The 27,029-nt window shown below is 28.0% G+C and overlaps 2 protein-coding genes across 3 annotated transcripts; one reads left to right on the forward strand and one right to left on the reverse strand.

Annotated features, from left to right (window-relative positions):
- Positions 1–943: 943 nt before the first annotated feature.
- LOC109806423 (hydrolase family protein / HAD-superfamily protein) lies at positions 944–5,148 on the forward strand. Its single transcript, XM_020368817.3, has 12 exons — positions 944–1,130; positions 1,227–1,339; positions 1,434–1,469; positions 1,659–1,732; positions 2,096–2,136; positions 2,270–2,341; positions 2,454–2,655; positions 3,477–3,572; positions 3,684–3,751; positions 3,996–4,197; positions 4,286–4,369; positions 4,863–5,148. The coding sequence occupies exons 1-12, from the start codon at positions 1,045–1,047 to the stop codon at positions 4,920–4,922; spliced, it is 1,134 nt and encodes a 377-aa protein (XP_020224406.1). The 5' UTR covers positions 944–1,044; the 3' UTR covers positions 4,923–5,148.
- Positions 5,149–6,391: 1,243 nt separating this feature from the next.
- On the reverse strand, positions 6,392–10,389 carry LOC109806424 (Polyketide synthase, enoylreductase family protein). 2 transcript variants are annotated; one of them, XM_029272933.2, is made up of 8 exons: positions 9,893–10,388; positions 9,050–9,193; positions 8,855–8,957; positions 8,531–8,630; positions 8,198–8,274; positions 8,017–8,095; positions 6,687–6,805; positions 6,392–6,578 (listed from the first exon to the last, which is right to left on the reverse strand). In XM_029272933.2, the coding sequence occupies exons 1-8, from the start codon at positions 10,293–10,295 to the stop codon at positions 6,485–6,487; spliced, it is 1,119 nt and encodes a 372-aa protein (XP_029128766.1). In that variant the 5' UTR covers positions 10,296–10,388; the 3' UTR covers positions 6,392–6,484. The 2 variants fall into 2 exon arrangements, with proteins under 2 accessions (XP_029128766.1, XP_020224408.1); XM_020368819.3 differs by lacking the exons at positions 8,017–8,095; positions 8,198–8,274 and having other exon boundaries at positions 9,893–10,389.
- Between the last annotated feature and the right edge of the window lie 16,640 nt (positions 10,390–27,029).

The following is a 27,029-nucleotide window of genomic DNA, read 5'->3' on the forward strand; positions in this document are numbered from 1 at the left end:
AGACATACATGTTTGATCTAGAAACTTTAAGATGAATTATTATTTTCGTAAAAGTTAAAACTCGTTATACATATTATTAAAAATAATTAATCACTATACTCACAAAATTTGCTTATCCATGCATTATACAAGTCAATAACCTAGTTAAATTAATGGGACAGCTAAGTGAGTATTAACGGAGAACACTTATAATCATAATTATAAATAATATAGGATAAATTATTAAAAAAATTTAAAAAATAATTAATTAAAAATTATTTTAAAATACTTTTACTTAAAGTGAATGATATATTTAATATTAAAATTCACAAAAAAAATTATTAAATACTCACAATTCAATAATTAGAGGATAAGTAAGCATATATAAAAGAGAGCTAACAATAAATTAATAATATAACAAAAATTTATCCTTAAATAAGTTTTAAAACTATTGATTATTGTTTTAAAAATTTAATTTATTATTTATAATTAGGGCTAGAAGTATTACTATTTTTTTAATCAACTAAAATATAAAGTATGAGTTTACTGATATTCATCATGATCCGATTGAATTTAATCAGAATGCCTTATTCATATTGTAAATATATTTTATATTGTTAACTAGTCACTAATTCTTATATATAATAAATTTATTAATTTTTATATTAATTATTTTAAAAATCAGATTATTTTTAATTAGTTAAGACTGGAAAAATTTGCATACCTCATGAAAAATAAACTCTATCAAATTATATGTTCTACTTCTACCCAGACATTTTCATTAATCAAGCCAAGGAAAGTGTATCGTGTAGACGATTAAAACGTATTTCGTGTACGAAATGGAATGTGAGAGTGACACGTGTTTCCCATGCTTCTGGGCTTTCTTCAAAGTTTCCTGACCCGAAGCCAGCCCAGCCCATTTGACCCATCAGGCCCCAAAAGCAACGAACTAGCCAAAAGCTATTGGATGTTGAGACCACAAATTACGAGGGGAAACGAAGTGGCTATTGCTCTCGATCTCGCATTCTGAAGTTGGGAAAACGAAAACCGTTGAAACTTGAAACAATGAGCTTCAATCTCTTAACCAAAGCGAGGAAGCGAACTGCGTTTCCGTATCTGCTCTCACGCGCATTTTCTCAGCGATCGGAACGGTTCGTGAATCGTGAAATTTCACATTGCTCATTCTCTTTTTGCATTGTATCATTAAACTCCTATGTTTATGGCTTCTGATACGTTAACTGTTTCAGACCTAGCAGACCTTCATTCGGCATCGCTTTCGACATTGACGGTGTCGTTTTGCTCGGAAACTCCCCCGTCGGTGGTTCTCCCGGAGCACTGAGAAGATTATACGGCGCCGATGGTAAACAAAAAAAAATGACTCTCAGCTTCCGATTTCTCCATTTCTTATTCACGGTTATCGATTCATGAATTTGTTGATCTGTTTATGTTGTCAGGTAGACTGAAAATTCCCTACGTTTTCCTCACTAACGGTGTGTTCTTCTTCTAATTTTGTTTTGTTCTGTTTACAATTGTTTATCTGTGCTGTTAGGTTTAGACGGAACTTTGTATTTTCCTTATTACATCACTGTGGTTCAATTAACGACCTTCTACGCACTAATAATATTTTGTGTGAAATAACATGCCATTTCTTTTTATGTTAATTTTAACTTTTCATGTAGGAGGTGGCTTTCCCGAAGCTAAAAGAGCTTGTGAACTAAGCCAACTGTTGGATATAAATGTCTCACCTTCGCAGGTATGCTTGAATAGTTTTGATATATCCTTTGAATGCATTAGATGACAAAGTAGATGTTTTATGAGGATTTAGAAAGAAAATGTTTGATACCTTCTGGATTTAGTAATGAGGAGGTTTTGTTATAACTTATGAGGATTTTAGAATTACTGATTTTGGAATTTGCAGTAATGTATCGTAATTGATTATTCTTTCTCTTCCCCTGTATAGTTATATATAAGGGTGTGGTTTATTTTCTGGTCGTTTTGCTGCGTGCATGTGCACGTGTCTCTGAAAAGTCATAAGTGATTGCCTTTCACATTGTTGCCCTAAATTCTATTGAAATTGCAAATGTTCTTCCCTTAACTGAATCTGATTGTTTTGCAGGTTTTACAGGGTCATTCACCATTTAAACAATTAGTCAAGAGGTATGCGTATACACATCTTTTGATCTGGTTGCACGAGTATTACATGCTGAAAACTGTAAGGTTAACATGTACTTCAGAGTCTTTGGGCCATTTAGTCGCATTATGTTTATCTTGTAGAATTTTCACCTTACAGATTTGAGAACGAACTCGTTGTTGCTGTGGGAAAAGGGGAACCTGCTGCTGTGATGTCTGAATATGGTTTTAAGTAAGGTTTTAAGATATCTGGCATGCTTGATATTTTGTGAAAACGTTGAATAAGCAATCTGATGTCATCTTCACTGTCTTGACATTATGTTCTTGTTGATTTTTGTCTTCAGATATGTTCTTTCAATTGATGAATATGCCTCGTGCTTTGAAAACATTGATCCACTGGCTCCATACAAGAAATGGACAACCAAGCTGGCTGCTACACAGAATGCAAATTTTAACGAGAGTATTTGCAGGGATGATGTCTTCTCTAAAAGGGTTCAAGCGGCATTTGTAGTTAGTGACCCTGTTGATTGGAGCAGGGACATACAGGTTACAGAGATTTTATGATTGATCTATATGAACTTTCTTTCTTTTATCTTTTCTGCATATATAGTGATGATGGATGTACTAGTTACAAAAATGCTATGACTTATTTACTTGAATCCCATGGGTTAGGAAGAGCAATAATATAATCAAACATTTTATACCATAAACATTGAAAAGTTGATGGAAAGTTTAGCCATTGTACACTAATTTTCACCTCACAAACAAAGCAGCATAACTTATACATGAAATTAAACTACACAATTAGGTAGTAAGTGGGTTTTGGTCTCTTGCTTGATGGGGAATTAAACTGCTCATGCTTTATTTGTTAGCTACCTTGTGGTTCAGGTCTCAAAATAATCCACTTTGGTGGATTTTCAGTAGAGAAAAATGAGCTAGTATTAGAATACATCCATGTTTACATTTTAGAACACTAGATATAGTGCAATGTGCTCATTGCCATTTATTGGAAAAGTAATTGAGTGGTCTGCTTTTTCGGGTTATTCATGGGCCATTGCTTTGTCTCCGCTTCCTAGCTAGATTAAAAGAAACGAAATGAAATAAAGAGGCCAACAAAAAGAAGACACTGGAAAAGTAAATGCTACAACACATACTTGCATTTTATGAGGATCCAAAATTGAGAGCATACAACTAAATTTGACACGCTAGACTTTCAAGCTGCTGACAACTTTATTAGTTTTAGTTTAATCATTTTTGAACTATATTGAGAAGTGAAAATAAATAAAAATACATTCTTTACTTTGGGCTTTTGAATTTCTTAGATTATTTTTTAATGGATCTGTGAATGACCAAGGCTTTTCATTCAGGTTCTCTGTGACATCTTAAAAACAGGAGGTCTTCCTGGAAGAAATGTTGGACCCCAACCACATATATATTTTGCAAATGATGACCTTGAGTATCAGGTTGGTTGATGTTTTCTTCGTATATAAGTCTTGCAGAAAGATACAGATTATATGGAACCCTTTTAAAATCCTATACTGCTATACTTACTGACAAGGTGCCACAAAAGGTAGACTAAATTTCCTTCTGAACGTCTGGGCATGGGAGCTTTCAGGATTGCATTAGAATCCATCTTTAATAGGTAAGACTGCTCTTATTTATCGTTTTATCTTACTGTTGTTTGGTCTACTACTCTTCTCTACTTATGGTCCTTTAAATTGAATACTTCAATACATATATACACTCGTGTACACATAAAAAGCTATTTAAGCCATGTATCCAAATTGAAACCGAATTAGTTTAATGGTGCAGATGTTGATTTAATTCATATTTGGGTTCTGAAAAAGCCTTCATCTATCTATAACCAGGAATTGCTCTATGTGCAGGATTCATCCTCATACCTTGGACTATACCTGTTTTGGCAAACCACATCCATCTGTATTCAAGAATGCTGAAATTGTGTTGCAGAAACTTGTGCCATCACTTTATGATGATTTCTATGATATAAATGATAATAACACTCCATATTTCAAATCGCTTTACATGATTGGAGATAATCCTGCAGTTGATATCAGAGGTGCACGACAGGTTTGTCTCTTGGACTTGATTTCACAAGTGTGACAGGTAAAGTTATCTGCTGACAAATGATGTTATTAATGGAAATATTGCATTTCAGACTGGGCATCCTTGGTTTTCTATTCTCACGAGAACTGGGGTCTTCAAGGGGAAGGAAAATCATGACAAATTTCCAGCAGATCTGGTAATTCCTTATGTTCCTCTAGAAAGCTCTCAAATGCTTTTTAACTTTTTTTGTTTCACATTTTAAGTTTCTTTTAACTGTGGCGGTCAAATGATGTAAGGCATTTTTTTTTTCCTTCCGCTGTTAATAGTGCCACAATGGGAACTAGTGGTAGCCTGGTCAAAACTAAAACGGGTTTGCAATCTGAGTTAGACATATAGTAAAGAACTGGGATGAACAGGATTATTATTTGTTTTGGGTCTTGGCTTTTCACCTTTTGAAATAAGGATGGAGAACTGGTGATTATGGAATACTTGCGTTATGCTACCATACCAATGAAGAGTATCTTGTTTTTAAAGGAATGTGCTCACGATTATAATGCAGCACGGATTTAATTGTCCAAACGGTAATTTGAAATTTGTTGGGAGTTGTAACCCAGGAAATACCTAGTGGTTGACATTCTGAAGTAAAAAACTTGTGATTATAAATTCATAATACAACGTCGCTTTTGCAGGTGGTTGACACTGTAGAAGAAGCCGTGGATTACATATTGGCAAAGGAAAGCGCTTCATAGATCCCGTCTGCTTTAGATGGCAAATCCCTGAGGAAAGGATTCTAAAATAAATATTAGAAAGCAATAGGTGATTCTGTGATCACTACTAAGAGTGTAATAATTTATGGCCTAATCCTTCCATTCATTTGAACTGCGGGTTAAATCGATTTTGTTTTCCATTGGCTCATGTTCGTTTGTATTTCTGATATAGATCGAGAGCTTTTAGTTTGTTTGTTGCTTTTTCTAAGCATTAGTTTAGTTAGACTTTCTTGCGCTAGTAATTTATTTTCAAGATAGGGCGAAATTTCACTATTAATATCGAGAGCATCTCAGAAGATTTGATATTTCCAAAGAAACACGTGTGCGTGTGTCATTATCTAGAAAGAGTTCTTGTAGAGTATGTAGGATAATATTTGCATTGAATTTGTGAGAGGATTGGGCCCTTTATATATAAGTTTAGGCCGAGGATTCAGCTTAGTATAACTTCAAATATTTTTTCCATCCATTTTTTTTTGCAGATTTTCTCTCAACTGACTTTTAGGTATGGCTGTTTTAGTTATTCCATACCGGCTGTTTTCCCTCTAAACACTTTCAAGCAACAATATTAAAAGGATAAAAATATTTTGGGAACCAATAGCGTGCATTATCGACGGACGACTCGGTGCGAGTTTCAGAAAAAACATTTATTTGGATGCTACTTGCATTTCACGCATTATACTAATGGGGTTCTTCAAGATGTATGAATATGATACTTCAATTTCTCACTAATAATGCAAAATTGGTACCTATCGTTGAGAGCCAATTATATCAAAATCAACCCTATTCTTTTAAAACAGTCACATAAGACGGAGAGAAATGCTAATCAAGCTACAGAATTCATGGATGTGAAACTAAAGGCCCCACGCCTTTGGCAGATTTTAGAAATATTATGTGATTGAATCATTAAAAGGTCAAAGATTAATTTCGATTTAGCACTTATTAGGAGATCAAGATGAAGTGTGATAGAGAAAATGATAATGATCGAGCCGTTTTGAAAACTAGGAGATCAAGATGTGCAGATTGACAAGAGATTGAAAAGCTAATGAACAAAAGATAAAGTTTGAAGACTCAATTTATTTAGAACTTTTGAGACATAAAGATCGAACCTGGGCAAAAAATGGCGATGTATGTTCGAATATTTGAATTTTAAAATGGTTTAGAAGTTAATTAGAATTTTATCTATAAATACATGAAGGAGTAACGAAAACATAACAGTTACTCTGAAAAAGCACAAATAAATCTCATCGAAACCTGAAAGCATCTGAACTGGGAACAAAAAGTTGTTTGAGGATGATTAAGGAAGATTAGGTGTATGTTATTGTGATTTTTTTTTATATCATTATATGTTACTCTTATTAAATAAAATTTCTCTTATTTATTTCATTTTATTTTGTTATTCTTTTACTCTTTTAGAATAATTCTTATTCCTCGCACTATAAATCTTAGATCCCTTTGAAAATGTAGTTTCCCACGCAGACTGTTTTTTCTTGGAAATACCAGAACAATTTTTCATCAAACAGAAATTAGTATAAACACCCACACATTTAGAATTTGATTACTTGCTTAGGTTGGCTCCCAAGTTTTCCCAGAGCTTTATCCAATGCTGTATTGAAATCGTCAAAGGGAGCCAATTCCATCCTGCAAACAAAGAGACCATTATATGAAATTGGTATGTAGAAATATATGAGAAACAGAAATGTGAGAATATTACCCAACCCACTTTGAAAGGTATAATAGGAAACATACTTGTATTTTAACTTCCCTTCTTGTACAAGTCTCAAAAGCCTGTCTATCATTCCTCTGCTCTCTTCAGCTTTATCTGTGCTCAACCACTTCTGCAACCAGAATCCCCTCAAGGAAAGATCCTGCAAATATGTGGTTCTAGACTATGGTTACATTTAATTAACTAAATCAAATTATCAATATGATACTCTAGTAAGAACATAGACAATATAGGCACATGGCATTTGAAAGGTTAGACAACAAATAGTTATCAAATTAAGGGAACTCAATTTCCAAGGTACATGGTCCAACATGAGTAATAATGTAATATTATTATTTTGTTCTTGCTATTTTCCAACTCATTTTCTAATTTGATTGATCAAATATTATGTTTTCGAGATGCCATTTCAAACCAAGGGTACAGGTAATCTAAAATCCTCAATTCTGTACTTTCTTTCTGATTCTATTAACAAAAAATACAGCGACTTTGTAACCACCCAAACAGGCAGGCATCTTGATATTGGGTAATCAGACTCATTTTCACTCAATCATGCAAATATTTAGGCATCTTGATATTCTATGTTTCAATAATTCTTCAATAAGAGATACCACCCAGTACAGGTTCCCAGCACAAAAGATTTTACAGAACTTCAATTATAATGAATCTACTAGGCAGAGTATTACTTCACCCAAACAAATAAAAAAGTATCCAGTGGATGAATAGCAATGTTACAAACATGACTGGTATGCCCCACTAACTCTGGAGAGAAGTTGAACACATCTAAAATTCAGTTTTTGACTTTTTACTGCTAGGTTAGATCTTGTTTGTGAAAGGCAAAGGTTTATAAGCTAAAAAAAATGGACCTATTAGAATGTTCATGAACTCACAAGTATTTTTTGAGCTTAAAGCTTCCCTAGCCCAAGGTTGATCTCAGGTAACCTCTCTAGCAAAACAGGTTAAGTGGCCTGGATTACTTTATTAGTATTATGTATACCCAACTCTAGCACATTCAAACAGAATATCATACATCATCAAATTTTCAGAGCTGTAGTTATTTCAACAACTTCTTAACTTGAAAGTTGAAACCTTAATTTGAACCACTTCCAAATTCTAACTAGTGCCCGCTCAGGTACATTAGTGGAAAATGGAAACTCCCCAGTCACCACTTTTCCCGGAAATTTAAATATGATTAAACTTTATATATCTAAGATTGATTATCTTTATGCTTCATGTCAATCATAGTTAACCAAGATTTATCAAGATTTTAACCAAAAATGGTGGTGCATAATACACTGAAGTAACCAACTATGAGACTATGAGAGGGAAGAAACTGAACAGAAACTGCTGCCTGACCTTAAATATGAAAGATGATGTTGACACAGTGACAGGTTTTTTAGACATTCCACCATAAGTCACCATAGTTCCTCCTTGTCTGCAAGGTGTGGACTTACTTAAAATATCATTGTAATAATGATATATAGTAATAGAAGAGGAAGTTTCCACTTAAACTCTTCACCAAAATCTCATGTCATACCTCAAAAATTTGAGTACTAGAGAAGCAGCATTGCCACCAACACAGTTAAATCCCAGTGCAGGTTCAGGTATACCACCCTACCATGTCAATTTGATGCAAAATAAGCCATCTGAATTCAATATATATAATAATCCTTCAAAGCAATTTTTATTGGTCAACTCCCTTAGCATCATCCCTTGAAAGCAAGTTCAGAACTTCAAACAACAAAGACAGAATCATATTCAAAATACACTTCCAAACTGCTTAACCAACGACTACCACGGACATTCATCTGAAAAATTAATATCTATCTCACAGCATAGACCAAAAAATTAACAACAAGCGAAGTTATACCAGGAGACTCTTGATATTCTTCACTTCCAATTCATTCTCAGTGAAAACTTTATCAGCACCCATATCCTTAAGCCTTTCTTTTACTTCATCAACCCCGGGCCTGGAGCAAAAGGATTTGCAATGCAAAATTAATATTATTCAATCTTCATTAATATATTATTCTGCCAGAAGTGAAACAAATGACATGTTAATTGTATTATATTTTTAAAAAATGAAGAAAAAAAAATCTACTATAATGAACAAACAAACCACAGTTAATTTTTGTTACAATGAACACTGTTAGAAGTAAATAACAAAGCCAGCAAAGAACCTTCCAATGAGCACCTGTCCCTTATAATATTAACACTATGAATGCCACGAGACTTCGCAAGTTGAATGACACACTGCCCAACCATGCTGGTAGCCCCATTTTGCACAATAGCATCTCCTGTTGACATCCAGTTTCACAAAACTTCAATCCACTAATCAACCCGAAATACAATAAAAAAAATTAGAAAATTCAGCAAAAACAAAAAGTACCTGAGTTCAAAGTAATACAGTGTTCAAGCATGAGAAGTGCAGTCAAGGGATTTACAGTAATAGTGGCAGCATATTCCATTGGCACACCCTTGTCTATCTTGTGCCAAACATTCTCATCCTTCACAATGTACGTCTGCCACGTCCCTGTGTGTACCAAAAACAAACACAAATAAATAAAAATTGGAAATATAATAACGAAAAGAGCACACCCCTTACATTCAAAAAACTTACATGTAATATCATAAATATTGTTAGTATTGTTCTCCAATGTATGCATGGTCAGGGATTCTATTATTATCAACGATTATTATTGAAAAGAAACTCTAATTCTGATCAGACCATAACACCAATAGTAACACGGCCACCTATGGTAATGTATCCAATTTTGTCTATATTTTTTGTTTTAAAAAAAAAAACCTACATACAGTACACAGGTGCTATTAGTACCGTAAGAATTGTAGTTTCACATATAAGTAATAAAGGACTTCATAAAAAAATCAATGCACAATAGTGAGCTAAAATTCCAACTCTATAGAAGAATAACACTAAGTTAGCAATGGTATACATCTAATTTTTGTCATCTTTTAAATACTCTATCAACATCTCTCATTCTTTTATATCTCTTTTTTCCTATGTATTCTTATTACCTATCACACTTATATTTTTTAATCAGTAATGTTACATCTAGGACAAAAATTGTACAACTAGTTCAACATCATTTTTATGTGTCTATCTATCGTTATGATAGTGTACAAGTTATTGTACGATTTTCGTTGTATCATTACTCTATTTTTTTCTAACAAAAAAATTGGAAAGTTGAAGAGAGAGTGAGAGAGTAAGCACCGAAAGAGGGAGGCGATGGAATAACCCAGTCACCGGGAGAGAGAGAGCTAACTGAGGAGCCAACAGAATGAACCTCTCCAACGCCTTCGTATCCACCCACTGCCGGTGGTTCTGGCCGCACCGGATAAACGCCCTGTATTCTGTTGATATCGGAGGGGTTGATAGGAGCTGCTAGCATCTTCACACACACCTCATTTTCTTTCACTTCCACCGCCGGAATCTCCACCAGCTTCGCCACCGCGTCCGGCGCCCCGTGCGCCTCGTACACGATCGCCTTCGACGGCGGCGACACGACGGCGGAGAATGCGCGCGTGATTAACGATTGGCCGTTGCAACCGTCAACTAACCTCGGCTTGAAGTTGAAGGCCAAACGCGGCGCGTGGAAACCCAAGTGTCGCAACATTGCGAATTGCGATCGCTCTCAGTATCGATTTTTCTCGCTTCAGTAGGAGGAACTCGCTCGTTCGCTCTTTGGAACTCGAACGACGTCGTTGTTGCTGTATTGCGATTTGCGAGTAGTTATTGAAAATGATGGGCCTGGATTGGGTCGTTGTTTCGTAATGGGCTTGGACCTTTTCTTTCTGTTCCAATTTTTGTAAGGTTCATGATTTATACACCTCCTTTTTTTATAGTACACCTCCTTTTAAAAAAAATAATTAAAATTTTAAAATATTTTTAATTTTTTGTTCTAAATTTTTTAATTTTATATCCACAACATTTAATTTAGTACTTTTTTCACACATCTTTCCTTCTTTTTTCAATTTTTACATGCACCCCCTTATTTTTTCTTCACCCCACCTATTTTGGTAACATGTGAAAATTGAAAGAGAAAAAAAAAAGTGTGTGAATAAGAAGAAAATAAAAAATTGAAAGTTGAAAGTATAAAATTAAATTTTTTTAAAAAAATTATAATTTTATAATTTTCTTTTTAAAAAGGCGGTGTATTTATAAAAAAAAAAGAGGTGTACTTATAAAAAAAGGAGGTGTATATATACCTCTTTTTTTTTTTTTCTAGGAGTTGCTACGGTACCCTCAAAAATTGAAGGGTTTCAATACATTTTCCTATATAAAAACTCATAAAAGATTTAAAAAAAATTAATTTATTTATAAAATGAATAATCCAACTTATACTTATAAAATAAAAAGTAAGATAAAATTATAGAGATTAAAATTATAAGATTTCAATAATATTATAAAATATTAAAAAAAAGAAAAAATTAATAAATAGTAGAAATAAAAAATTATTAAAATTACAATACAGAAATTCAAAATTTTAAGACAAAAAGACAAAAAATATACTTAAAAAATTATTAAAATTAAAATATAAAAATTCAAAAATTTTAAATGAAAAGATAAAAATATATTTAAAAAATTATTAAAATTAAACTATTTAAATATATAATAATATTATTACAAATAAATTTAAAATATATAAAATAAAAATAAAATGGATAAATAATTTAAAAATTAAAAGAATAAAATATCATAAATATTATTTAAATAAATTATTAAAAATATAAAATGTAAAAAACTGTACTGGTACCCTCTCAAATAAGATGGGTACCATAAATTTCTCTTTTTTTATAAGTACACCTCCTTCTTTTAAAAAAAATTATAAAATATTATAATTTTTTTAAAAAAATTTAATTTTATACTTTCAACTTTCAATTTACTACTTTCTTTTTCTTATTCATTCACACACTTTTTTCTTCTTTCAATTTTTAAATGCTACCAAAATAGGTGAGGTGAAGAAAAAATAAGGGAGTACATGTAAAAATTGAAAAAAGAAAGAAAGATATGTTAAAAAAAAGTACTAAATCAAATGTTGTGGATGTAAAAATAAAAAATTTAAAACAAAAAATTAAGAAAATTTTAATTATTTTTTTTAAAGGAGGTGTACTTATAAAAAAAAAGGAGGTGTATATATCATTAACCTCTTGGTTCTGTTCTGGAGAACCTTGTTTTGTTATAAATTTTTTTCTCAAATGCATGTGGGCATCCATAGACTGTGTTAGCTCCAGTTATTTATTTATTTATTTTATATAATTTATAAATTCTTTTAAATTAAAATTAGAAGAATAGAAAAACTTTAAAATTAAGGTAAAGCTACATTTTTCAGTGTTTAAGTTACTTTTATGGACCATAAATATTAACGAAAATGTGGATCCTTTGTTGGAGTTTGGAAACGAGATATTCACATGAATTTGTTAAGTGAAATTTGTAGATTCTTCCAGAAAAGCGTACGGTGTATCTTCTCGTTTTTTCTCTAGTGCTGCATTGCTTTTTGGTAATTAATAATGAGGTTCGAGTTTCTTTTCACCCCCAACTTTTAATTCGTGCCTATGGGGTCTTGAAACTTCAAAATGATGATGCTCTAGATTCCTTCCATTCATGCATGGTTATGAACTTAAATGGATCCATGCACGTGGCTACGATGAATAAATTACTAATTTTTTCCATGTGAGAGTAAGTTCAGTGATTTTTATTTTTTTTTGGTTTCTTATAAGTTATAAAGTTACACGAACCCTTGTTTAAAGACAATTTTGTTTAAGACACTATTAACACTATATATAAAGTCGTTTCACAACTGAAATTCGAAATGCCACGTATAAATTCAGTATCTATGTACATAGCAGTTATTGGCAGCTATAATGCTGTTCCTCTGGAATTGTGATGTGGGTCACCATGAATTTAATTAGGTGGCTAATATATTCCGCCGAAATATCTTAGCCAGTTGTTGAATGGTGGTGTTAAATCTATCTCATTGATCCATTTAAATGGTTTTTGCGACCGGAGCTCCACATTAAAACAAAGAATAATGTTTCTCTCTATATATATATAGAATAAATGTTTTATGTTATTTTTTTTCCTAGTAGTATATGAATCTTTCTTACTTACTAGCATCGGATTCAAATTCTGGTGAGACAATTATTGATTCATGGACATGGTTACCTACTTAGAGACAGACTATAAGATCATTTAAGTGATACCTACTTATTGATCCTATACTTGGAGCCAAACTTCCTTCGAGTTTTTAGGTCCATACACCCAACTTAGATGATAAGAAATAGGGCAGAGAGGATAAGAGAGAGGATGAGTGAAGAAACAAAACATACCTTTCTTGGAAGTATTGAAAAAAGTGATAGAAATACTCCCTCCACATGACTTAATCTTTACTTTCTCCAAAACTACATTAATGAGACATTTAATATATGTTTTCAAAAATTTTGTATTTTAGTACAAGAACAAAAATAGAATACTGTTTATAATTTATGGAACATAAATTAAATAAATTTTAATTATTTATTAAACTTAAAAAATAGTTAATAAAAATTAATGATTGAGACATAATAGATTGAATTTTATAAAAAAGACAAGATCAATTTAAAAATTTGGATCTTATAATAAATGTATAAAGAAGTAAATAAGTATTAAATTTCAGGTGAGAGACTATAAATTATTGGAGGAAGGACAGATAGTTTTTTTTTTCTACATGCTTTTAAGTAAACATAAAAAAGGGTTACAAAATTTTAATACTTTGAATAAGTTTTATTAATTGATAATAAAAAAATCATTCAAAATAATGTTTTAGATAAATCTTACAAGTAATCCAGTGAATTGGTATGATAGTTAAACATTGTACATTTACACGTTGTAAAGACAATTTATATATAATTTATATTCGATTCTAATTATGTGTAAAAATTTAAAAAGTCATTATTCAACATTAATCATAATATCGTAAATAAAATTAGTCTCTAATTCAATGAATCAAGAAATATTTGTGATAAGACAAAAAGATAAATATTACTGGCATATTTCCATTGCAATTAAAAAAAAATTTATTGGATTCCAGCAAGTGTAATGGAACTCCACACAGAGGACATAAAGGAAAGAATAATAAATAAAGTAGGTGGTCTTGAATTGAATGTGGCGGAACAGTTCCCCTTTAGGACTCTAAAAATAAGGTAAATACTCCAAACCGTTGATGGTGGTGCACAAACGCTTCTTTTAGCCCAATCCATCTTCTTCAACTTGGCCCTAGCTAGCTTCCAAGTGATGGTGGAGAATCTGTTCACTCAACATGTAAATGATGCAATGTAGCAAAATAAGTTCTGGCTTTTGTGCCCAACTAAGCACTATTCTCACTTTCTTGGAGCCATGTATATTGAATGGTGTTTACCATTTCTATTAATAAAAGAAAATTTTGTGAAACTTTTTAATAAAAGAAACCCAATTTCAACTACTAAAGGTTATTTATTTATTATTTTTTATTCATTAAAATCACAATAATAACACCAAAATTCGAATTTTAAACTATATGCATACCAATTTAATCCTACTTCTATGTTTAAAGGTTGATTTAGGTAATAAATATTTAATTCTTCTTACTAAGCCTTAAATTTTTTAGATTTTTTTGTTAGTAGACAGAAGAATTTACTAAACATATCTAACTTAATTAACAAAATAATTGTGTAAATCTATAGCCTATGTTATTATAAATTAAAAAAATACCCTTTTAATAATTTTTATTTATTTAAGCATTTTTGCCCACTCCTATTATTTATTTTCTGCAACTTCTTAAAAGTTAAAATCATCTTCTTCGGTTCTCCCATTGCTCATAAATGACTCCTCAGAAACAAACTATTTTTTAATGCAAGCACAGTGTCTTTTTCTGTTAGTATTGTTACAAAATTTTTAATATCAAATTCGATTTTTTTATTTTTATTTTTAGTTTTACTATAACTTTTCTCCTTTGAACAATGAATTGTAAACCTCAAACCTAAAGAATAAGCAATTTATTTTTCAGAATTAATATATATATATATATATATATATATGGTTAAGAATAAAAATATATATTATCTTGTTTTTGGAGAGATGAAATTCAAATTATATTAAAGACTCAATTTAAAGCTAGCATGTCCTTATATGTAACATAAAAATTTTGGAATTTTGAATTGTCTGAGACTTTGAGATCAGTATAACTAGAGGAACCAGACAAGATCCTTGCTCAATGCATAAAGTTCAAATTAATTTCTGTTACCTGTGCTCTGACATGTAATTTAATGGATTTAAATATTCTCAATGGAAGCCATTTGAACTTTGAAGTGGAGGTGCTACTGTCGATCCCTTACTCGGGAATTAGGGTGTGGGTTGGCAGAAAGTCTTAACCTACTAGAGTTACCTCTTGAGGTAGAAGGATACAAGTTACCTCTAAATTAACCTACCTCTTGGGTTCAACTTTATCTTATTACTTTTAACCTAACTGAAAGTTAATTTCAATAATTTTAGGTTTTAAAAATTAAATGAAATATGTTTTGGAAATAAGTTTAATTTATATTTCAAATTATTGGACCTAGAGCTTTGTCTTTTTTTTTTATAAATAATTTCTTATTAATTATAACAATATTGAGTCATTAATTAACTAAATTAATATCATATAAATTGACCACTCTATATTTATATTAGTACTATTTTTATATAATTTAATCTTATGATTTAGTTATAAACAATATTAATTTTCTATATTGTATATAGAAAAATCATATCAATTTTTATATGATCTTATTCATTACTAGGTCTTCGTTAAGGTTTAGATTATTTGGATTTAGATAAGGTTTGAATCCAAACAAGTCACTTTATTTATAAAAAAGAAAAAAAATTGGGTCGAGGATAAATTAAGTTAAATTCATGCCGTTTCATTATATGAAGACCTTAACTGAGAATTGATTATATATGGATGATTTTTTTATATATTAATAAATGAAATTTAAGAGAAGAGATGTACCCCAGATTATGGTCAGAAAAATATTTCAATTCAAAGAGCATTTACAAGTTATAAAAAGAAGTAATCATCCATATATTATTAGCTTAAATTTTTTTACATTTTTAATTAATTATATCTTTTAAATTATTTTATTTTACTTTTATTTAATTAAATAAATAAATGACATGATACTATTAAGAGATATAGTTAGTTGTTAGTGTAAATTTTTTTTACACTAGCAGTATATTGATGATTAACTCTTAAAAAAAATCTTACATTTATTTCACTTTTAAAAAATGAGCAGGGATACCAACTTACAACTTATCAGATACAAAATTCTACTTGCTCCACTTGATCAACACTCTAGGTTATATAGTTGTTGTTTGTTCTATATTAACAAATATTTATTTCATTAATTAATCCAAAATGAATGTTCTTCAATTTTCTTTTTCTTGGATAATTAATTAGTACTATATGATCAACTTGTGGACAAATTAAATAAAAACCAATTTTCCCTCTCCTTTGAATCCAAAAATTGGACGGATTATAAAAGTTCTGGGTTTCAGTCTTTTTATATTTTCCCATCTCGATTAAAATAGTACCAAATTGTGGAAAGAACACACTTGTTAATTTTTTTCTGTTCTTCCACTAACATTCTATTCACTTTCTTTCTTTCAATTAGAGTACAATTGCTCCCACAAAAGTGCCAAAGAAATATAAGATCTCAAACAATGGAAGTTTATTTAAGAAAATTGTATAATTCAAATAAGCATAAAATTCCATCTTTACAATACAATCAAGATAGTCACGCAACAGTCATGATGGTAGCGCATTGAATCATGTATTAAATAAAAAACACATTTTAAAAAATTAATACGAGAATTTTTTTTTTTTCAAAAATCAATTCATATTAATTTACGTACAAATTAGTTTTAATTGTTAGATAAATTTGTTTTATTTGTTATGTTCTTTTCTTAAATGTATTTGTGTAAAGTTTATCCAAATACACTCTTTACGTGTAAAACTCCTAATGCCAAAGATATTTTTCATTATTTTTACTGATATCTTAAAAAAATACTAATTAATTTTTGCTAAAGGTGTAAAGATTATCGAAATGAAATGAGTGTGAATCTACCAACTATGCTAAGGTTCATGATGTCAAAAGATAGAACGCGAAAAACAAAACTTTAGAATTCTCCATAACTGGGCACAAAAAATAATTATAAATATAACAATAACAATGACTATTAAATAGTATTGAAAGGAAAAGGCTCATTCTGCAATTCTGCACCTGCATTTATAGCAGTAGTGACCAGTGAGAATGTCTGCTTCATGATATGAATATTAGAACAGTAGCGCGGTAACACTGGAGGTTGACACAGTGCCTATGGCCCATATAAATGATAAGCTTTGCAAATTGTGAAATAGTGTTCATGTCAAACAACAAAAAGAAAAAGGCAAAAATACACTCGGTTAAAAAACAGGAAAATTATACTTTAACACCTCCTATACTATACTATACTATATTATTATACACCTAATGAAAGAGAAAGAAAATAAATAAAATATAAAATAATAATATATTGCAATAAAAAATGAGATAAAAAGATGAGAAATCATTAATACAAAAAATTAGGAGTGTTTAATATAATAAGATGTTCAAAAAATCATTTTTTTTCATATGTCAACTATAAAAGAAAATGCAGGGATAATTAGTTAACTATAATACAACCTTTCAAATGATACTAGAAGTGGACAGACTAGCGGTAAATGAAAATTATTCTGTAAGACACTTTTTTTAAGTAATAAGAATTAATAATCATCATTATATATATACAAAGATCAAAATATAAATGTTAAAAATAATCATTAATAAATTTAATATATAAAATTAGGAGGGTGCTAACCATAATACTTTAAATATACACTAATAATTTAATTAAATTAAAGTGAAGGATTACATCTGTTGAACCTCATTATAATATAGATATGTCACTAACATAGATAAAGACCACTATAACAACTTTTAAGTAATGTTAAAAATTTAAACATTAATTTAATTAATAATATTTTCTTATAAATTAACACCTTCTTATAGAAACTTTTGTTTAACTTAATATGTATAATTTCATTTTTTTTTATAGATTTGGTGTTGTCAAATGATCAATTAAAAAGTATTGCATTATTAGAGATTGAAAGATTATCACAAAGCAATAACAAAAGTGAGAGAGTTCTCCACAATACCCCAACTTGATTTTACATTGATTTCTAAAATAGGAAATAAGTTCATAATTGATGAGTGAAACTATCATAGGAAGATTTTAACTGAAGAGCATACTAAATTAATGTCCGCAATGACAATGGAACAAAGGGAAATATATGACACAATTACACAAAGGGTAAATCAAAATAAAGTTACATTTTTTTTTTAATATATGAATTTGGTGGAACTAGAAAGACTTTTATTTGGAGAGTTATGTCTGTATCATTGCATTCAAAAGGGGAAATCATTTTAACAATAACATCAAGTAAAATCACTGCTTTAATTTGTTAATACCAGGTGGAAGAACAACACAATCTAGATTTGCAATACTTATAAACGTTAATGAAAGATCAACATGTAATATCAAACAAGGTAATGTTAGCATAGTTGATTACTAAATCTAAACTTATTATTTGGGATGAAGCTTCCATGGCTCATAAATATGATTTTAAAACAGTTGATAAAAACTTTTGAGATATTCTTCATTTTGGTAACATTAGAAATTTGAGTCTACCATTTGGAGGTAAAGTTGTGGTTTTTGGAGGAGAATTTTAACAAATACTTATGATTATTCCAAAAGGCACAAGACAATAAATAGTTCAAGCCAAATTAAACTCGTCTTATCTTTCAAAATATTGTCAAGTTTTAACATTAACAACAAATATGAGATTTTTATTTGGTGGCACAAATTACAATGTTATGAGAGAAATTAATTTTCAAATTGAGTTTTAAGGGTTAGAGAAAGAATTGTTCAAGAAACCAATGATGAACTTTATAACGTCTAAAATATACATATTAATCCTAATTTTATACGTTTATAGATAATTATATCAAAAGTTTGAAGAGATTAATTTATGATAATAAAAGAGAATTTTCAAACTCACATACACAAATAACTTACAAAGATCTTTAAATATTTAAAAATATATACATAATATCTTACATTATTATTTTTAATATTTACATACATATTATTCTACTATTATTGAGAGTACACACATTACCTATTCTATATATATATCTTGTTATTTTACACTGCTACTACAATAGTAGTTACATTGGTGGTGGAAAGAAGTTCACAATAGGATTTATATGATTTGCCGGTGGTAAAAAGAAAGTCACTATAATAAGTCCATCTATGATGGTAGGATTTTCTTGCTCGGGAAAAAAAACGAATGAAGACAGTCCAATGCCTTGGAACGTGACAGAGTTGGAAATAGCATCTATTCCCCAATTACCCCCGGGAAAGACGGCAGTGATCACTACTGTGAAAGGACCTGGGATGGCCGGTAGATCCATCTATTTATAATATATTAAATTTTTCACAACAAGAAATAAGGAGTGAGAATACTTATTAAATAAATATAATTAAATAAATAACAAGATTATCTATAAAAAAATTAAATAATAAAATTTGAATCATTTTAATAGTGACTAGTCAGGATAAATGAGCATTATTGTAATATCAATCAAATATCACCAGAATATTTTACCATAAATGCTTACTTATTTAAATCCCCAAGGTCAAACCTTCAGCTATAAATAATTCAAACTTTATCTTCTATGGCCATAGAACAATATTTATTTTCATAAATCCATGAAAAATAACAACAAGACGAGTCCAAGATATCACAATTATATCATAGTTGATTATAAATATATTTATAATAAATATATTTACGTAACAAAAATATATCAAAAATATCAATGATATAAATAAATATAACAATCATTATAAAATAATTAAACAATATAAAATATGAACACATTAACAATTATTATAGATAAAAATAAACATAGGTTAAGCAAATAAATGAGGTTAGGGGCACCTCACTATATAAATGTATCAAGAAAATAACATAAATAAATAACATAGTAGTAAATAAAATTTTAAAGAAACAAAGTTCTCCTCCCCCTTACCTTGGAATGTAAAATTATCACAAGTTAACTACAAAGAAAATTTTACTACACTTTCTTTTCAATTTCACTCTAGTGCTCTCTTTCCACTATTTCTTTTCTTTTCTTCGTGCTTCTTACCGTAGTGAAAATGAGGCCTATTTACATTAATGAACATTGTTATCCTTTACCCTGAAGATTTATTGTTATCCCTTATCTTGCAGATTGCATTTATGAACATTGTTATCCTTTACCCTGAACATTGTTATCCTTAAGTACAACTAGTTAAACCACTGAACCATTTTATTTTATATGTCTATAACATCATGCAAATTTATAATAAGTTATTTTTCATAGGCGATATTTATAATATAATTAGTTAGTACACACACACACACACACACATATATATATATATATATATATATATATTTATACTAATTATTTTAATTACTTATTAAAATATATAAGTTGTAATAGATGGTTTTATATATAATCATAATATGATAAATATTTATAATATTGTTGGATGTCATCTATATATATATATATGATAAAAAAAATGTGAAATATAACTATCTAAAATAATAATAATAATACAACCAATTTTATCTATTTTAAATAAGGTAACTAAAATTTAAAAATAGATATTACTTTTAAATATATATATATATATATATTTATTTATAAGATAATATTGTATCATAAATTTAGAATATTACAAACTTATGAATGTTGTCATTCCAAATGATTTGCTTCTAAGTAGTAAAGATGATTCACTACCATTCATTGTCAATAGTACATATAATTTATTTTTAGAAAAAGTTGAATGATCTAACTCTTTAACGATAGGTTATTTTAGCTCCTATAAATGATATTGTTCACACCATCAACTAGTATACAACATCATTAATTCTAAGTGAAGAAAAAAACATATATAAGTTTGGATAATACTTTGTTTGCAAATGATTCTATTGATTTCTCAAATTTTGTGCATACTTCAAGATTTTTAGATATAATTTATGCTTCAGATCTTCCACACAACATTCTAAATCTGAAAGGTGGAGTGTTAATGATTTTATTAGGAAACATAGACCCATAATCATGATTGTGTAATGGCACAAGATTGATAATTACAAAATTAAAAAAATTTGTTGTAGAAGGAAAATTCATATCAAGTTGTCAATTTGGTGTTAATATATATATACACACCTAGTTTTGTCATTAACCCCTTCAAATATTAACAATATTACACTCAAATTTCAACAAAGACAATTATATTAATTGTTTTATTTACAATGACTATTAACAAAAATCGAGGTCAATCTTTAAAGTTTAAAGCATGTTGACATGTATCTTTCAAAAATATTTTTTTTCTCGTGGTCAACTATATATAGTAATTTCAAGAGTAACATCAAAAAATTAATTAAAAACTTTAGTTACTAATAAAAAAAATAAAAATTAAAAAATTTGTTCTAATATTGTCTAAAAAAAGGTTTTCCATTTTTTGTAACAACAAGTTAATTGTATATTTTTTTAATATTATTTTTGACTTATTATTATACTATATATATATATATATATATATTATATTGTCATTGATTTTTAATAAACCAATTAAATATCAAAACACCAAACTTACTAAAATAAATCATATATTGTACGAGTATCGATTTAGTCAGAGTAAAAGTTGTAATTGATACAAAAATTGTACAAATAAAACTGTACAATAATTAAGTCATTGCACTCAACTTTGACCTCACCCTATGCATTCTTGAGCTTTTATATTTTTCTTCTTTTTATTTGAAAAATCTTAAAAAGGATAAGTTTGTACCAAGACATGATGTAAAATTTCAGTATGGTGAAAAGTAAATGTAGTTGAAAAAAAAAATATTTTTATTTTATCCATAAAAAAATTATAACAATAACACTAAGATTTGAACATAAAATTTTATACATATTATTTAATTTCTCATTATTAGACAAATTCTAGTATTTTTTTATTTAATTGGTTTAATTTAATATTTGATTACTAAAAATTTACTTTCATCCTTTAATCTAAAATCGAATAATATTGTAAATTTGAACTAGTCTTTTAGAATTATAAACATTTTAGTATGAGACAATTTAATTTGGGGAAAATATTTAAAATATATTAAAACTGTTTTTTAATAATTGTTTCATATGTACATTTTAATTCAAATTTTATCGAGAAGAATTAGACATATATAACATTAACAAAAGAGATATTATAGTTTGTGTTTTTCACTTGTAAATTATTTTACAAATTACTTTAAAAAACTATATATTCATCATACATTTTATACAAAAGAAATAAAAATTTAAATAATATTTCGGAAGTGGCCGTGCATGTGTTGCATTTGTGATGTAACCGTCTATAATACTAGTTAGTGACATCGACCTATTTTGTGTCTATGTATATATTATTTAAATGAAAAAATAAAATATAAAAAATAACTCAATTTAATGCACTATTAAATTTTTATGTTAATAAAAAATTATATAAAAATGAAAGAAAAGGATAAACTCGTCACAATAAAGTAGAGACAAAGGATAATTGAGAATAAATATATCTCTTTTATATATTTAAAATTTTATATTATTAAAATCTTATAAAATTCTTTTAAGTTTTATAAATTCTTATTATATAAATTAGTGAGGTCGTTTTATTTTGTGTATTTTATTTAAATAAAAAATAAGATGTAAAAAAATAACTATGAAATAAGTTTAATACACTATTAAATTTTTACATTAGTTAAAAACTATATAAAAATGAGAGAAAAAGGATAAAATCCTCTCAATAAATAAAAACTAAAAATGGTTAAAAATATATATATATTTCCTTTACATATATTATAAACCATAAATAACTTATAAATTAAGGGCCAATCTGAATGAAGTAAGATTTTAAAAAAGAAATTGTTTACACCATTCTCAAAACAATCACATTATTTTTCATTTCTAACGGATTCCTGGATAATCAATATCAATCCAAACTTGAAAGATAGTTGTTAATTTAATTTTCACCTTAATTACATGTCAGCATGAATCACACAATATGGTGAGATAAAATAAAAATGGTCATCATCACAATCAACCAACTACCAATCTATTCCCCTTGTCATTTCCTCTCACCCCACCAATATAATCCAACTTTACTCTTAATAAAAAAATTATATATATCATATTATCTTAAGCAATATTGTTTGCTTTGTGGTCGTAACAAGTGTACAGGTGTGGATATAATCAAATAACTCTTCCCCATAAATAAAATCCCACTTTACTCTTAACTATCTTGTCTTTTAATAAAAAAAATTGTATTATCTTAAGCAACATTGTTTGCTTTGTTGTCCTAACAAGTGTTCTGGTGTGGATATGATCAAATAACCGTTGGCCTATTTCACTCTCATCCTTATTTTCCATTATTTGAATTTTGAAAGCATATTTAATTTGTGGTTAGCAGAACTTTCTAGATAGCCTATTCTCCTGCGATTTTTGTGCACCGATATGTCCTTCTTAACGAACATTAATTGCTTGATTGATTAGAGACACTTGCGCACGTAGTTTGGACGGCTTATGACCTACGTTGGATATGGTTCCAAATTCGAATGTTTGATTGTTTTCTGCTCAATATTTTTTGTTTAAGATTTCATTCTCATGAGACCTACATTGTTGTTCATCATATGTTTGGTTTAACAAAGAAATTAGAAAATAAAAAAATTGGTGAACAATGAGAACACGACATGATATTATTATTAGAAAAAATAAAGCTATTTTTTCCTTTTTATTTATTCATATAAAAGTAAAAGAAAGAAAGCAATTTTTGGCTTTCTCTTCAATCTATAAAAAAATTAAAAATTATGAGTCTCATCCTTTTCTTATTTTATTTCCGTTTTGCAGCTTGCTTCTCCGCGTCTTTAATCCTTTTGTAATAGTTCGCAAATGCTACAGTCTTTTCATTCCGAAAATAATTGTATATAAATTTATGTTTATCCTTTTATTTAAATAATATGTGTGATTTTTTTTTTCATAATAATTAAAGTATTTAACTCTGTCAAGAAACAACTTACAAAATAATAATAATCTATGAAGATATTTGAATATCAACTTAGAAGTATTTTAATTTTTTTATACTGAAAATAGTATTTATTTTTAGTAAAAAAATTCTCAAAATCATTTCTAATAATTAAAGATAATTTAACGAGTTTTGACCCTAATTTTCTATTCGCGTCCTAGAAAAAAAAAATCCATATATATATTTGACGTGTTTAAGGCAAACAGAATGGTTCATCAATTTTCTCTCTTTTTGGGTAGAGATAAAGTTATATTTATACGTGTACGTGTCTGATAGTTGAGTTAGTTAATGAGAAGGATAGAGATTAGATAGCAATTAAAATATAAACCTGAGTAGTTATAAGAGATTAATTGTAAACAAAGTCATTATTACATTATAATTGTGAAATGAGCTAGAGGTGAGAGAGACTTTGTAAAGTTGTGAACGTTAAAACAAACAAAAGTTAAATAATTCTTGTGCTTTACTTTAGATTAATTAATGCTGGATTTTAATTCTCGTGACATTCTGTCAAAGTCTAATACTAGAGTTACACCCAGATATTTCTTTGCCCCTGATACAAAATTTTAAATTTATACAATATGTATTTTTAAATTAATCTTAATAGAAAAATGATAAAAAGTTTCGAAAATCATTTTAAAGATTAAAATATTAAATTAAATAATTATTTTATAATATTTTATTAAAAAATATTAATAATTTAATATTCGAAGGATAATTCAGACTCTATTTTCAGAGGATGTAAAATCTTAATAAGAAAGAAATAAAAAGTTAAACCTAATCTAACCTATGATTATTCTGCCAGTATTGAAGTGCTGATAAAAGCAAAATGAGAAAAGTTACATGTTTATATGATATTTTATATAATTTTTAAATCTATTTTATGGATAAAAATATGTAATTTTGTTTTGTTTATTTTTAACTCTTAAAATTTTTTATTCAATCATTTTAATTACATTTTCAGACTCATTTATTTATTTTTATATTGTGCATTCTATCATTAATATTATACTATAAAAAATAATTCCAATTGTATAATTTTAAAATAAAATAAAATAAACATACACTTAAATATATCTAATGTTTTCTGTATGTTTATTAAATTAAAAAATAAATGAGACTAATTTCATTATTAATAAAATAAATTGAAACTTATTTCTAAGGGAAATTTGCTTAACAAGCACGAAAGCTAACCTTAGCAACCTTGGTCCTATCCTTCAGTCTAACTAACACAATGCCAAACATATGATTTCCTAAATCGATCTACGAACAATGATGTTGATGCTATTATTCTTCGATTCCTCTGGCATAATGATGAATGTTCAAAAGGTTGAACTTTAGTCAAGTGGAAAACACAAATAGGTTATAGGTATGTTACCTAAACAATCGAGTGGTCTCGCTATTTTGAGAGCTAAGTTTTATAATATATATTTACCTATTTGGTAAGCTGACATAGTCTCTTCATTCACTCTTTAAATAAGTTTTAGGTTCAGTTACCGGCCATTGGCTAATAAATACTTGCAGATAGAGTATACAAAATGTTTCTTTTTAATTTCACGATCCAATATTTTATTTTCCTTTAATATATATATATATATATATATATATATATATATATGTGAAATAAAGTGAGTTAATTTAGTATGATTTAACATATAAATAAAATCAGACCAAACTAGAAGATAAATATCTCATAAGAATTTTGGTCAAACTTAGACGAACCATTTGGCTTTAGAAATGTTATTCCAACCAATTTGACAACTATATTTGGAGAGGAAGTAAGTTTGATTTTCAAGTCTCTACCCCTGTACATGATACATTGGTAGAATTTATGTCATGAGGTTCTTTACATGAATACAAAACAGTCTTTAATTTTAATTTTTAGGGTCATCACTGATAGGAGTATACAACTTACTAAGAGAATTTTTAATGGGTTGCTTGCAGATGCTCTAACAAAATTCAAAATAAATCTTTAAATGTCAATTAATTATCTGTAATAAAAGCTTCACTCTCAAATGTCCTACCATGTGTGTTTACACCGTATCCATTGTTTTCTCTTAAAAAAAATATTTTTTGTTATATTTTTAGCATTTATTGAATATTAAGTTAATAAATTAATGATATATAATTATATATTATGTTTAGAATAAGTTATTCTATAGCATTTTTTTTAGGATATAACGTAATTCTTGTTTTTTTTCTTCATAACATATTATTAAAACTTTAAATTTGTTTAAAATGTCTGAAACAATATCCATGCCAAATCATCATTAAAAATATAAAACTAAAAAAATCAATTAGAGCATAATTACGGTTAAATAATTTATTCAAACCAGTAATATAAGTGGGTGTTTATTCAATCATTTATTTTAGTAAAATAAATATAAAAGACATGCCTAGTCATTCTTTATAAATTTTGACTTGGTCTATGCTTTAATATAATATGGTTTCAAATTTAAAATTATTTATTTTTGTTAACATATAAAATATCGTATTAAATGATATATAACTTTTAATCACATTCTAACTTTTTTTCACACCAATTACTTCCTAACTTAAAAATATAAATTTAATAATATTAAAAAACCCTATATAAAATATGTTACATACTAATGTTCTATTTATTTTATCTGTCGTTTTTTAAAATATATTTATTTATTAATCTACTTAAAAATTTAAAATAATATTAATTAATTTATCTAAATCTAATTCATGAAAATTTTCATATTAATTGTAAATGAATAAATAAATAATATTTTTCATAAAATGAAAAGCTAATTTTAATAAAATGAAAATATTTATTACAATTTTGAATCTATACATTATGATCGATTAAAAGAGTCAAGAATGAATAATGTAATAACACTAGTTAACATAAAGTGGTAGCTACTTTTTGAATTATATAATTAGATATAAAATAAATTATGTTGAGAGATAAATATTTACTACATATCTGTTCACAATTTTCAATTAAAAATAATCATGACTTTATTTATACCAAACATTTCATTTATAGGAAGTAATTATGTTTGAGTTAAGAGAATCATTATGGATGGTAAAACTCTCTATTTGAATAATTTGAATATTTAACATAATTGTATACTTAAAATTTAAG

The sequence above is a fragment of the Cajanus cajan genome, chromosome 10 (assembly GCF_000230855.2).
Source record: "Cajanus cajan strain Asha chromosome 10, NIPB_CcT2T_4, whole genome shotgun sequence".
Lineage (NCBI taxonomy): Eukaryota > Viridiplantae > Streptophyta > Magnoliopsida > Fabales > Fabaceae > Cajanus > Cajanus cajan.

Bases quoted from the DNA above. Each gene is read 5' to 3' on its own strand.
- LOC109806423 (XM_020368817.3), top strand. From the start codon at position 1,045: ATGAGCTTCAATCTCTTAACCAAAGCGAGGAAGCGAACTGCGTTTCCG. The intron at 2,137-2,269 runs GTATGCGTATAC...TTCACCTTACAG, and splicing joins TTTAAACAATTAGTCAAGAG to ATTTGAGAACGAACTCGTTG. The intron at 3,752-3,995 runs GTAAGACTGCTC...CTCTATGTGCAG, and splicing joins TTAGAATCCATCTTTAATAG to GATTCATCCTCATACCTTGG.
- LOC109806424 (XM_029272933.2), bottom strand. From the start codon at position 10,295: ATGTTGCGACACTTGGGTTTCCACGCGCCGCGTTTGGCCTTCAACTTC. The intron at 8,958-9,049 runs GTACTTTTTGTT...GGATGTCAACAG, and splicing joins CTGTATTACTTTGAACTCAG to GAGATGCTATTGTGCAAAAT. The intron at 8,631-8,854 runs GTGCTCATTGGA...CTTTTGCTCCAG, and splicing joins GTTAATATTATAAGGGACAG to GCCCGGGGTTGATGAAGTAA.